General features: G+C 38.7%; 1 protein-coding gene across 4 annotated transcripts in view; it reads right to left on the bottom strand.

Annotated features, from left to right (window-relative positions):
* LOC120422115 (cytotoxic granule associated RNA binding protein TIA1-like) overlaps positions 1 to 14,899 on the bottom strand; it is a 610,909-nt gene that overhangs the window by 322,846 nt on the left and 273,164 nt on the right. For 2 of the 4 annotated variants that reach the window (XM_052711636.1, XM_052711637.1), the window contains exon 1: positions 944 to 2,798. The exons of the other annotated variants lie outside the window; for them this stretch is intronic. In XM_052711636.1, the coding sequence (XP_052567596.1) occupies positions 944 to 1,301 (358 nt within the window). In that variant the 5' untranslated portion in view covers positions 1,302 to 2,798. Of the gene's footprint in view, positions 1 to 943; positions 2,799 to 14,899 lie in introns of those variants that run through there. 4 annotated transcript variants of the gene reach the window in all.

Raw genomic sequence — 14,899 nt, 5'->3', positions numbered from 1 at the left:
TCATTAAATAAAAATGTGTAGATATGTGCTGTCATAATCTTTTTAAAACATTATGCTTTTTGATTACCTTTTCATTCTGCAGTAGTTTGAAATAGTTAAAGGAAAATAAAATTTCAGTTTAAGCACTTAAGATGACTTGATAATTTTAGATATAAAATATTAAAAAAATCCTGACTTTTTTATTATTTTTTTAAATTTTGGCAAATTCCCGACTTTTTCGACTAAGTATTTTTGGTTTTATTAAACTTAATTGATTTTTGTTTTTTTTTCCTGTTAAAAAAGGCCCATTCTACAATCTTCGATATTTTAATAAAATAGTTTTGCTAGTTTCTCTATTTTTTATATTAGTAAGTAAGTCGTAATAACTATTTTCAACCATTTTTTATAACATAACAAAATTCAATACGTACTAGGATGTAACAAAACGAGTCTATTTTGGTGGATAGCAAGGGATTTTTATGTTTGTTGTTTTTATGTTTTTAACCCAGAAAGATTGCAATTTAATCAAACGTTGAAAATCAAAAATGAAGTTTGATTGAACGTTTAATAAAAATAACAGAAATATTTTTTTTTTGAATGTCAAGCACTGACATTTAGATTGTAATTGATTCGTTAAAATAAATTGTTAAATCTGACAATTAAAAAATGTATAAAACGATTTGAGTATTTTTAATCTTAAGATTTTTTATCGTCTTATTTAATCAAATCAAACTTGTTTTGGCCTAACGTTAAGTTTATTTCAAATATCGGGATAAAAATAAAAAAAAAAATATTCGGAACGGAAATCATCAAAAAAATTACAAAATCAAAAATTCGGCATTTTCTGCCTTAAAAAATAAAATTCATTCATTTCGTCGCTGTGGAGGAACATCCCTAGCTCAACACCCCTCGGTAACACAACCCAACACAGCACAGTACTAGGCAGTAGGCCATGAGCACTCACCCTGCTTGACGGTCGCGGCCAGCTGCTGCTGCAGTTGCTGCTGTTGCTGTGCTGCGGCGGCCTGCTGCTGGGCGGCAATCTGGGACGCCGCCGCCTGCTGCTGCTGCTGTTGTTGAACGGCCGCCGCCTGCTGCTGGGCGGCTTGCTGTTGCGCGGCCTGTTGTTGGGCGGCCGCCTGCTGCTGCTGGTGCTGGTGCAGCTGATGCTGGGGGGTGGTTTGCGACTGGGAGTGGGCCGCGGCCGGGTGGATCGTCAGCAGCTTCGTTTCCGGGGGCTTGTGCGGGCCAACGGTCAGCTGGGGGGCGGCACTCAGGGCCATCGTCGGTGCGGGCATCATTAGTGTTGACATTGCCAACATCTTACGGCTCTGGGGCGCGCGTGCGGTACTTCCGGCTTTACTGCCTGCCTGCTTTCGATCAAGGTCAACGCAAGGATACGCGCTCGCACTCTCTGTTTGTCTGTCTCTGTTTTCAGTTCAGTACGCGTCTGTTGTCGCAACCGACATGTATAATTGACTACTTCCCGTACACTGCTGGCTGGTCCAGGATCCCGGATTCCGGATCGTTAGCACTCGTTCGCTCGTTTGTTTAATGAAAGTAATTATTTCCAAACAACACAACTTGGCAACACTGCGCTTTGTTTTCCTTCTTGGGATATTCGTTTCAACTTGTTCCTCAACTGGGACTGTATCCCTGGGCCTCAAGAGAAAAAAAAAAGTAGCAAACCTGGAGTGAGTGAAGCTATTAAAACGAAATGAAATGTAAATAATATCTCTGCACGATATGCACACGATTATGCGGCGCTTTTTTCCTCACTTTTTTCAGGCTGCTTCACGCGAATGATAATAGGGAAAAAAAGGTCGACTCCTCGGTGTGTGAAGGGGGGAGGGTCCTGCGCGCCACGCGACCTGTTATGACGGGGTCGTCGTAGGAGGCGCTGCTTCCTGCTTTTTCGCCAGACACTTTTCAACTTTATTTTTTTTTGCGCGTTCACTCGCCTCTTATCGCACGTGGCCTACTACGCTTTCTCCTTAAGTCAACGGCTCTCTTGCCTTTTATGACCGACCCGGCTCCGGGACTCCGTGCTATGATTTTTTATGTACTAGTTTTTTTTATGATTCGCCCTTTTTCGCTCCCTTTATTATCCGCCGTTCCGGAGGAGTCGCGGGGCGCGACTTAATATTGACGTGTTCCGGGTTTTCTGCAGGGAAATTACCGCCAGTGGCGTCCGCGGGGAGCTGTCACCGAGCTAAACACAAATGGACGGCTTTCGCGAGACACTTACACGAGACACCGACGACCGGATATCGAGAAACAGTCCGCTTAGTTGTCCTCCTGTGTGATTTGTTGTTGTTCAAATTGCTTTTGGGCTGCTTGGATTGAGAAAGAAGGAAAGGAACGCACAGAACAATAGACACCTTTTCGCCACCTGTCACCGGAGGACAAGTGGTCCGCCTAATTGAGATTCTTCAGCTGCTGCTGCTGCTTCTTCTTATTCTTCTTCCTTTGTGACACAACACGCACGAGACACGGGTTTTTTTCTTCTCTCTCCACACGTTGTTGTGTTGTTGCTTTTCTATTATTTTTTGCGTCAGACGAACACACACACGCACGAGACACCGAGCACAAAGCCTACAACACAAGCCGCAGCTGCTGTTTGTTCCGGATTTCTTTCGGTTGTGTGTTTTTAATCTGGTTACAATATTCTATAAACATGTGTGTGAGTTTTTTTTTGTTGTGTATATGTATATAGGTATAAATTTTTATTAACGTACAGGAACTATACAGCCAAAAGCACACAGGGTCCTAACTAAATCGTACTAACCGTAAGGCGACACTGCTCTAACTAAAGCTCGCCGACTGGCCGCAGACAAAAGAAACCTGCCGCCGTCGCCGGAAACGTCGTCCCGAATCGGCTCCCGGTCGGCTTTTCTCGGGCCACGCTTGCGCACCCGGGCGCGGCCATCGTCGGGCCCGCGTGGGGCGCCAAAACAACAAACAGTCCCAGTAGGCTCGGCCGAACCGGTTCGCGAGCGAGAACAAAGAAACCCACCCGAACGAAGCAGCAGCCTACTTCGCTCTCGTGGGCTCGAGCAGCTCACCATACGTCACCGATGATGACGATGATGATGGCGATGACTTTTGCCGACCAAAAAAAAAAAACGGAAAAACGTACACAAAATTCTTTTGCGGTGATTTTCTTGGCGCTCACACATGGAATAGTGCGAAGTTGAAGGAAAATTTCGAGTTTTTCTTTTTGCCACTTTAGGCGGCACTCAGCTTCTGCTGTGTGTCGGTTTGAGGTGGCTGTGTGTGCTCTTTTATGGGCTGCTGTGTCGACGTCTTGTGTGTTGTTTTTGACAAATATCGATTTTTGGATTTTGGTCGTGCTTGTGTCTTTTGATGGTTTTCTTTTCTCGTTTGTAGTTTTATGAAACATCGGATGAGATGGGAAAATGTTGACCCTGAAGGTTTCTGACGATCTATGCGAATAGATTGTTATCAGCAGTCTCGTTGACACGATGAATCAATGTAACAAGAATGTTTCTTATGTTTTCCCTAAATAAGCTGACATTATTATCCTAGAATACTTTAATTAATACAAAACAGTTAACCACGCTCTTACTCAAAATATCTAATCTAATCTAATCAAACTCAAGCGCCCCTGGAAGAACACCCCAAGTTCCTTCTTCTCAATATGAATGACTGCAGTACAACCGGTCAGTTGCCCCAGTGAGTAGTGTAGAGATCTAACCTCTAAGTAATAATAACTAGAAATAGGGATAACTCGAGGTAAGAGTGCAGAGTGTCAGGGGACGGAGCGGGTCGCGAGTGGCAGCGGTCGAGAAATAAACAAAGTGATTTTTGATTGAAAAGCTACTGTTTTCTTTATGTTTATATTACGAAATGAAGCGGAAATCACAACATTTGGCGACGAGGATTAAAGATAAGTATATTTTGTTAAGAAATCTAACGGGTTTAAAGTGTTTTTTTGTTGTCAGTGGAAACCGGGGTCAGCAACAGTCATGGCTGACGTTTTACGTTGAAGGTACACGCTGCGCTGATCTTACACAATGTGAAATAAGTTTAGGCCATGTACCCAAAATTGCGTACTTTAATATTGTGAAAGAGATTAGAAGCTGAGAGGGAAGGTTTTGGTTGTTATCTTTGAGATTAGGGAAAAGCGAGTGAGTTTAGGAAAATAAGGTTGAGAAGGAATATTTTCTCTGATCGGACAATGTATTGTTTCTGTTGACGCACATCGTAGCGGATGTGGTCCTGTGTGTCGGGGGTGAAACTTGTGATCCGGTAAGTGAAAACGCGCGATAACTTCGGGAAGACTTTATTGCACAAAAGGGTACAACATGACTGTTTCTACTTCAGTTTATTCGTTCTACTTAACTTGGCCCCTGAGAAGGGGTGACTGTCCCGGTCGACCATCTGGTCAGAAGTGTCTTATGGATTGAGTTCTGGTCTAGTTCCTAGTAGTCAAGTTCATGCGACCGGGAAGTCTACAAAACATTACAAAAGACAAACTACTTCGTGCTCTGTAACGACTACAAACATTGAACATAAAGGTACACGAAGGGCTACTGTGATTGTGTGTGTGGGGTTACATAATCTACAGTGTTGTCTGAAAGTGTTTCTACATGATCGTCAAATTTGGTTAACTGGGCGTTAACAGTTTCCTTTAAAAAAAAAATATATATATATATTTTGGTTGATAGTTATTGAAGACAAATGTGTGTACGTGCGCAGTGTTAAAAGATTTTATGAGGATGGAACTAGACAGGAAGTTTAACTCGCATTTGCTGATTTAAAGTTCATGTAGATTTTTTGTATCAGGAGGGCAAAGTCAGGAAAAAAATTGAAATAAATAACCTAAGCATTGCTCGACTTTTTGAAAGAGGTTCTAGAGTGGCATGTAGCATGGTAGGTTTAATTTTTCGGTGGACATGCCGGGGTTAGCGTGGTTTGCCTCTCACCCCAGTTGCCCTTGGATCAATCCCAGTCGTTCCCGGTGGCATTTTTCAAGACGAGATTTGTCTAATCACGCACTTCTATCGGATGGTTAAGTCCCGATTTAGCTTTGAGGTTAGGTCGTTAGGTCAGACCAGGTGTGCGAGTCGTCTCCCTGGAAGTGGTACAGCAAACTGTAAGCGTATCAGACCAAATACCTGCTCCGGTGAAATTGTTGGAGGCCGTTGGACTCGCAATCCTAAGGTCATCAGTTCGAATCCCTGGGTAGTAGGTTTAAGCGTAAAAGAGGTTTGGGCGCGAGTAGGAACTTGCAACACACATGACTCGAGGGCAGTTCAAGTCATCATTTTGTTTTTTTTTTTTTACATGTTTTGGTTTTACACCGTGAGGTTTTTCGGTGGACATGCTTTCGGTTTTACACCGTGAGGAATCAAAATATAAATAAATCCAACACCGTGAGGTTTTTCGGTGAACATGTTTTCGGTTTTACACCGTGAGGAATCAAAATATAAATAAATCCAACACCGTGAGGTTTTTCGGTGAACATGTTTTCGGTTTTACACCGTGAGGAATCAAAATATAAATAAATCCAACACCGTGAGGTTTTTCGGTGAACATGTTTTCGGTTTTACACCGTGAGGAATGAAAATAATAAATAAATCCAACACCGTGAGGTTTTTCGGTGGACATGTTTTCGGTTTTACACCGTGAGGAATGAAAAAATAAATAAGTCCAACACCGTGAGGTTTTTCGGTGGACAAGTTTTCGGTTTTACACCGTGAGGAATGAAAAAATAAATAAGTCCAACACCGTGAGGTTTTTCGGTGGACATGTTTTCGGTTTTACACCGTGAGGAATTGAAAAATTAATCAATCCAACACCGTGAGGTTTTTCGGTGAACATGTTTTCGGTTTTACACCGTGAGGAATCAAAATATAAATAAATCCAACACCGTGAGGTTTTTCGGTGAACATGTTTTCGGTTTTACACCGTGAGGAATGAAAAAAATAAATAAATCCTACACCGTGAGGTTTTTCGGTGGATATGTTTTCGGTGGATATGTTTTCAGTTTTACACCGTGAGGAATTGAAAAATTAATCAATCTAACACCGTGAGGTTTTTCGGTGAACATGTTTTCGGTTTACACCGTGAGGAATGAAAAAAATAATAAATAAATCCAACACCGTGAGGTTTTTCGGTGAACATGTTTTCGGTTTTACACCGTGAGGAATCAAAATATAAATAAATCCAACACCGTGAGGTTTTTCGGTGAACATGTTTTCGGTTTTACACCGTGAGGAATCAAAATATAAATAAATCCAACACCGTGAGGTTTTTCGGTGAACATGTTTTCGGTTTTACACCGTGAGGAATGAATAAAATAAATAAATTCAACACCGTGAGGTTTTTCGGTGGACAAGTTTTCGGTTTTACACCGTGAGGAATGAAAAAATAAATAAGTCCAACACCGTGAGGTTTTTCGGTGGATATGTTTTCGGTTTTACACCGTGAGGAATGAATAAAATAAATAAATTCAACACCGTGAGGTTTTTCGGTGGACAAGTTTTCGGTTTTACACCGTGAGGAATGAAAAAATAAATAAGTCCAACACCGTGAGGTTTTTCGGTGGATATGTTTTCGGTTGTACACCGTGAGGAATTGAAAAATTAATCAATCTAACACCGTGAGGTTTTTCGGTGAACATGTTTTCGGTTTACACCGTGAGGAATCAAAATATAAATAAATCCAACACCGTGAGGTTTTTCGGTGAACATGTTTTCGGTTTACACCGTGAGGAATGAAAAAAATAAATAAATTCAACACCGTGAGGTTTTTCGGTGGACATGTTTTCGGTTTTACACCGTGAGGAATGAAAAAATAAATAAATCCTACACCGTGAGGTTTTTCGGTGGATATGTTTTCGGTGGATATGTTTTCAGTTTTACACCGTGAGGAATTGAAAAATTAATCAATCTAACACCGTGAGGTTTTTCGGTGAACATGTTTTCGGTTTACACCGTGAGGAATGAAAAAAAAAATAAATAAATCCAACACCGTGAGGTTTTTTGGTGAATGTTTTCGGTTTTACACCGTGAGAAAAAAAAATAAATAAATCCAACACCGTGAGGTTTTTCGGTGGACAGGTTTTCGGTTTTACACCGTGTGGAATGAATAAAATAAATAAATCCAACACCGTGAGGTTTTTCGGTGGACAGGTTTTCGGTTTTACACCGTGAGGAATGAATAAAATAAATAAATCCAACACCGTGAGGTTTTTCAGGTTTGAAACCTTTCAGTATTTAAATCGTGAGGAAAAATATAAATTTAATATAAATTTATTTATTGAGTACCGTAAGTTGAGGGATTTTAAATAATCATCAGAGGTTTGGCGTCGATTACAAAATATTATCAGGATGCTGACGTAAGCTGTTTCGAAAGGCGAGGATAGTGTTAAGATTGGAAATAGGAACAAAAATAACCTGCGGGAAAGCTTCAGGAAAAATCTATCATGATTAAAACTACGAAAAAACAAAAGTTTAATATTATCAAAAGGTATATAAATGATTTTCTTAAAAAAAAATTGAGTTCTTTAAGGATATGTGGAGTTAACAATCCAGGTTAAATATACAGTTATAAGTGGTATGCTAGTACAATAAAATTTAAGGGATGTACTGAAGGCAAGAAGTGGAAGATTTCAGTAACTGAATCAATAAAAGAGAACGGATAAATCAAATGTAACTTTTAGAAACGTTGACCATTCGAAAGGTAAACTTTTCGCTGCGCTCTCTCTATCTCTACCTAGTTTCTCTCGTAAGAATTCTTTCTGACTTTGTAGGTACTGAGAGTTAGGGCTGTAGCAAGAAAATGTTTAATTTGTAGTGTAGCTTGTAAATTCCAAAACTGTTGGTTTAATTCTTCAAATCGGTAATTTTCTTATACATTTTTTTTGTTCATAGAAAAAAGGAGGGGATGAGAAGAGATAATAAGTACTGGCGTCCTAATTCTTGAATGTAGAGCACATCTTGAACATCTTCAGGATCCGAACAAATGCCCATGGACTGCGAGTAGAATCATCGACCAGCGACTTCACTGTAGCTGTCTTAAATTATGGAATACAAATGAATGTCCAACTCCTCAGCTAAAACAAAAGGGAAGTAAAATGAGGATTTATTAATTATTTGAAATGTGTATACTTAAATGCAATTCTATTCAAGGTACCATTTTCCACGACGAGAGTTTACCACATGTTGGAACGGGAACGTTTACCAACTGAGAACGAGAAGATGAACTGATCAATCTAGGAGTTTTATAAATTCATGTTTGTTGATTCACATTATCTCATTGTAATTAATTTGAAAAGATACAGGTTTTTCTGCCTTGCGCTTTTCCTGTCAAATCAGATAAAAGTCACTCGTATGCCTGCTCTAATGTTCATAGTAAGACTTGATGTTATTAGGTTTCTTCATCTAAAATAGTTTATAAATAACAAACTTGTAAATAACTGGTTTGCATTGTCTGTAAAACTTTATTTGATAGAAAAGGAGGAATGTAGAGATCTAACCTCTAAGTAATAATAACTAGAAATAGGGATAACTCGAGGTAAGAGTGCAGAGTGTCAGGGGACGGAGCGGGTCGCGAGTGGCAGCGGTCGAGAAATAAACAAAGTGATTTTTGATTGAAAAGCTACTGTTTTCTTTATGTTTATATTACGAAATGAAGCGGAAATCACAACAAGTAGAATTACTCTTTTAAGGGATCTGACTTTGCCGAGCCAGACAGGAATCGATCCCATTACCTTCCGCTTACAAGGAGAAACCCGTAACTTCACGGCCATGGCAGCTCGGCAAAAGTTAAAGCTACCAGGCCTACTGCGTTGCATCTACCGCAGAGACAGACTCTGGTGACGGACCACATTTCACAGAATTTACAGGAGAGGAAGGATACGTGGACATACCTTACCAAACGCTCCGATTCAGATGCGGTGTGTTAGTATAAATTTGTCAGAAACAAACAGCCAGATGGTATCCGGATCATTAGATCCTAAGTTATTCCCATAAGGGTTCGTTCAAAAATTTGCAAACTATTCTCACTAAAATATTTTTTTTTAATTCTATCTATAAGACTTTCAAAAGTGAAGAAAGTGCATAATTATTTGCCATCAAAAAACAATTTAAATATTAACGTAAACTTAAAAACAGGCTTGAAATATTTACTCAAACATAATCGAGTCTTCAGTCTTCAATTTCATTAAAATTGACGATAAATAAGAACTTCATAAATTTTCGCTTCAATTATCGAAACCAATGTATTTTTCACACACTGAAATGACTTACCCATGATAATTTTATATTTTATTAGATTTGAATGATATTTTGTGTCACATGTTTGTGATGCATGGCGGCATGAAAGTATAGCAGAATCTACATGAAATCTGTCCTAATGCATTTTTTGCGATTTAGAGATATGACATTTTTGCCCGTTACCGACAATTATCGACATTACCGACGGCTGAAAAAAACATCTTAGCAGAACAGGGATTGAACCATCGACTTCTTGGTTGTTGATATGACACGCTACCACCGCGCCATGGACGCTTAATGAATTGAGATGAACAGAGCACCAACATATTCTTTTCTTTGAAGTGTTGCTCGTGGACGCGCCAGCATTATATGTGTTGGTGAGAACTGCAGATCGCTGACATGTTTTCAAGCTGACAAAAATGAGCTATGAGCTTGCTGCAAAAACTGTTATAAAATATAACATTTCCTGCAGCAAATCCACTGTTGCAGATTTTGATACAGTCGAATCTCTGGTTGTCAATATCCAAGGGAGGAAGAGAAGCATCAGTTTACAGAACGCTGCAAAATGAAGACTTGATTGAAATTTGTTTTTTCTTGCTAACCAGCTATGGGAGAGATACATGGCAACGTCCAGCAAACAAAAACAAAGAAATGTCAAACACCCTTCAAAGCTTCGTTTCTCAAAGGAAAAAGTCTACGCAAGCCATGAGAAAGTGAAACTATTGGTAACCGAAATAGATGTTTAAAGCAAATTGAATCCAAGGGATCGTCGAGGAAGAGATTCTTCAAGCAAGAGAAAATATCGAGGAATAAAGACAATCGAAGTATGCAGTTTGAAAGGACTGAAGAATTCATCGGTACATGGAGCAATATTGATATCGAGAAGATCGACAGCCAGAGAGTCGACTGTATATATTTTTCCTTTGGATGTATGTATGCATGATGCTGTGTGTAAATTCTTATGGAAGTTATCGTAAAGTACCCAGCGCTAAATCGTCCTAACTGAGGATTATAATTTCCACGGTTTCTTTTCTGCCAGCTCACTTCAAAGGCATAACAATTAAAGTTTCCCTAAAAACGTCCCTTTCGCGAGCACCCAAATCCACGCGATCCATATTCCGCAAAGAAATTATCAAATCCCACTCAATCTTCACTGCCAAGGCCTACTCCCTACACTAAAGGAAAAGCTTTCTCCAAGTGTCGCACCGTCACGCGAAAAACCCATGGCCTACTAAGCGAACTCACACACGCACGCACGAACGCACGCAGAACAGAGGCTCGACTCTCGTCAAGCCCTCGTCCGTCAACAAACAAAAACAAAGAAGCCTCGCTCCTCACCGCTTGCTTTGATACGGGAACAAAAGAAAGCCGACCAAAATCCGATACATCGTTCAAATTGGGCTGCTTTGTTTTTGCTTGCCTCTCTTTCGCTCTCCCTCACTCGCTCTCTCTGACTCGGTCGCCGATTTGCCGATTCCGGTTCCGAAATTTTCGAGCCCCCCGCACGAAAAAAGCACGTTTTCTTTTATTGTCACTTTTTTTATGCTGTGGCACACACACACCCCCAACACACCACAAAACAACAACTTCAAAAGTACAACACAGAAGCCGAGCAAGTAGAAAAAAATCCTTCAAAGTCTCATCAACGAAAATTTTCGTTTCATTCGCTCGCGTTCGGGCGTGAGTATGTGTGTGTCTCGCTCTCATTCATCGGCAGTGGCACGCGATGATTGTTGAAAAGAGTGGGGGAGTGGAGATGGGGGGCAAGGAGACGCTTTTCTCATTTTCCCGTTATGGTCACATTTTTCGCCACACACAACCACACACACACACCGCTTTGTGCTGGGTTTGTTATTGTTGTTGTTTTTCCACTCGGGTTCGTTTCGGTAATTTGCGTGAACTCGCGCGATTGCTTTGCTCTCTCTCTCTCCCTCTCTCACGTTTTTGTTCGCTCTCGCAAAGTCGGCGCCCCCCTTTGGAAGGGTGGTTAGCCAGTCGTGGCTTGCTTTGTGCGAAACCGGGTTTTCCGTGAGGGGGGAAGGAGTTGGTGAGTGAACTTTTTTTTTGGAAATTTGGCTGAGAGAGCGAGAGAGGACGGAAGCTTTCGAGAGAGAGAGAAAGGAAAATTCTGTTGGGTGGTGTGGGAAGGGTGATCGTGCGGTGAACCGGTTCAAACGATTGAGGAGGATGGTGTCGGAAGGGATGGAGGAAAAAGCTTTCTGGTTGTTGAACCGATTGGAGCTTTCGATGTTGGGGGGTTACTAGCTTGGTAAAGAGCATCAAGATGCTGCAGGAAGAAAAATGTTTTGTTTAGTTTTATCAATTAAGTGCAATAAAATTAGTAGAAGAAGCAAAATTTTAATGCTTAAGTAACATGCGTTTCCACTGAAATATAAAAGTAAAAAATTCTTATGTTCTAGGAATTTTGTCTCCTTTCCTTATTTATTTATTGGGCTTTTCGAAATTTAGTCCAGACTCGGTTATCCGTCTTGGCAAAATTTCACTTCAGATAATCAATAATTCGGATAATCGAATCACGAAAAAAAATTTTTTTTCATTGGCTTATTTTTGATTGTTGAGCTTTCAAACTACTCTAACGTGATTTAGAATTTTAAAATCGAAGATGCCGGCCAAAATGACTATAATGAAATATTTTAAAAATCCTTTTTTTTTATTTTACAGACAATCAACTATTAAAGTTTGACTAAAATGAGGTCGCAGAACCCGAATTTAATGTTTAAAGTAAGAAAATAAAACAAATACGATTTTTTTATCGATTTTTTTTTTGATTTTGTATTGAACCTTTGGATAATCAAGGCTTAGGATAATCGAGTCTTAACTGTACTAAATAAGGAATTTGGGCAAAATTCCTAGAATATAGGAATTTTGTAATTTTTTTTAAGTTTCAAAAGAAAAGTCTGGAGCAATAAGGTTTGTCTGAAAAGCCGAGTTTTATTTGTTTTGAACAGGAATTTTTACCTTTAATCTTCAGTTCTGTTGTAGTCTTAAACGTTTTTCGATCGATTCTCGTCCAATTTACAAATTATCAATGCTTTAAACTACTCATCTGCGCGTACTTCAAATGCTCTTTACATGAAAATAAAAAAAAATGGATCGTTTTAGAGAAAATATTAAAAATATGTCTGAGGTCGAGCTGTCTGTTGTTTTGCAAATCACCCAAGATTTGTTTCGGTTCTTATTTTAATAAATATATGTTTTCAATTGAGTGAAATGAGCAGTTCTAAGAATAATTTTGCATAGTTGAAAAATAAAACATTATTTTATTGAAAATGTTTCAACAAATGTCGAATCATTTTTTCTCAATAGTTTACAATCGATCAAACAAGATTTCTCAATTGAAATTTATTATTAGGGCAATCTTTTTTAACTGCATCATTTTTTAGGAAAAAATTTGAAAAGAGGGTAAGACAAAAAAATTAAAAAGTGTTGCATTAATCTTACTTCAAAAAACCAAAACAACCATTTTTTTATTACTTTCTAATTTCGAACAGTTTTTTGAATATAAGTTTAAATTATGGAATATTTTCTTCAAATTTTTAACGAGCTTTTTTTGTACAGAAAAATACCAAAAGTTATTAGAACTTTAAGATTTTTTTCGATTTTTTTTGCATAGCACTCCTAAATTATCTCATAATTTTAATTTTTTGAACGTTAAACTAGTTTCTATAAGAATAAATTTAAGAAAAATGGGTTTCTTTGAGTGTTACCTATTCATCATTGATTATTTTACGATATTTCGGGAAAGTGTTTGAATCTGGATTTTTTTTGAAAAGGTCCAATAAATCAAATTGAGTCAGGGCTTTTAAAAAACACCCAGAAAGCAAAAATTGAAAATTTGGTTCATTGGACCTTTTCAAAAAACTGCAGAAATGTACTGTTCTATTTATTGAACTCAATCAAAAAAATTACATTTTTGGCACCGTTCATGTGACTTATAAAACCGTAATACAACGGATTAGGGAAGTATCAAATTATTGAACGAAAAATCAAAGCTTTCAAAATGTCAGAATAGATAGTTAGTATGAAACCCGGATTTTGTATGGAGATTTTTTTGAAAATTTGACCATTTTCCGGGCAAATTTCACCGGATTTTTTTCTGTGAGGTAGTTAAGCCAATTTGATCCAAAGCACGGTTTTAAAACAAAAATATTTTTTCAAAAAATAAATTCAACTAAACGTGTTTTTCGGTTTAGTTTGGCATGCTTAACAACCTCACCGAAAAAAAATCCGATGAAATTTGCCCGGAAAATGGTCAAATTTTCACTTTTCTGAAAATCTCCAAATAAAATCCGGGTTTCGTGCTAAATATTTTGCCGGCTGGGAATTCCCGTCTTACCTTAACTAATCTACATTCCTTGCTTATTGGCAGCTGAAGCAATATTGATATCGAGAAGATCGACAGCAAGAGAGTCGACTGTATTTCTTTCAATTTATTAGATAGCTTTTGGAGTTCGATATGAATTTTATTAGAGACTTACCGATATTAAAAAAAAAAACTATTTAAAAAAATAAAAGCACCGAAACCACATTTTGCACCGTTGTAAAAAATCACTTCTTTATAATTCAATATGTAAAATAGAATAATTGTTTTTCCTAAAAATTTCTACCAGTTGCCAATATTTCACTAAGACAACGGATTGAGTTTCAGTGAAAGGTCGCTGCAACACAAATTTCTTCTAAGTTTTGCAACGAGCTGAGCACAACATTTTTGCAATTATGATCATCAAAGTGAGTGTCAAACAACAAAACAATAAAATTTTAACTTTTCAGTACTGTTATTTTTCGAAACGAAATTGCAAAAAAAAAAAACTTATTTCTTAATTAAACAACATCTGCCTCGAACAAAAAAAAATGTTTGCTTAAAAACAAATGTTTAAATAAGTAATAAAATTAAAATTTTGTAAAATTGCAAAAAAAAAACGCAATTTACGTTCCCAAATGATTTTATGAATGAGCATTTAACTAAAGTGAACTAATTGAGTGCAAATGCCTTTCATAAAACAAACTCGAGAGCTTTTCCTCCAAACTACTCCCACCCACTCCACTCAAAATGCATCATCACAGTAAGCGTCGCTCGCCACTCCAGTGTGTTGCATCCTTACAACCCACCCACCACCATCACATCACATGGTACACATGGCCTGCCACGATGCCACCGGCGAGTTGGTTCGTTCGTTCCCTTCTCATGAATGAATCGCACAGTTGCTCCCGAAGTTCGGTCGGTCGCTTTTATTACTACAAGTACCTTCGGTTCGTTTGTTTTTCGTCCTTTTTTTTCTCTTCTCTTATTTTTTTTTTTCATTTTCCGAACGCGCGCGCTCTCGTTTGGGCCGTTACTTTTGCTCACTCTCTCTCGGTCGTTTACTCGTTCAAAATGAATGGCGTTTGTAACACAGCGTGACGGCGCGTTACATCAGACGCTTCTTCGTTTAACGGGTGCTTTTACGTCCGTTTGTTACACGCGTTCGTACTCGTTTTTTTTACGATGCACCAATAAATATGTGCGAATGTCGGTGAGAGTCGTTTGAGTCTGACTGCTTCTTCTTCGAATACTACTTCTCCTTCTTCGCAGGATTCGATTTCGATAATTTATTGGTGATGATGACGGCACTTTTCCACTGGAAGTCGTCAAAGGCACAGATGGAGCGAAGCAC

Source organism: Culex pipiens, chromosome 1 (genome assembly GCF_016801865.2).
Source record: "Culex pipiens pallens isolate TS chromosome 1, TS_CPP_V2, whole genome shotgun sequence".
Classification (NCBI taxonomy): domain Eukaryota; kingdom Metazoa; phylum Arthropoda; class Insecta; order Diptera; family Culicidae; genus Culex; species Culex pipiens.
This window is presented reverse-complemented; position numbering and strand designations above follow the sequence as displayed.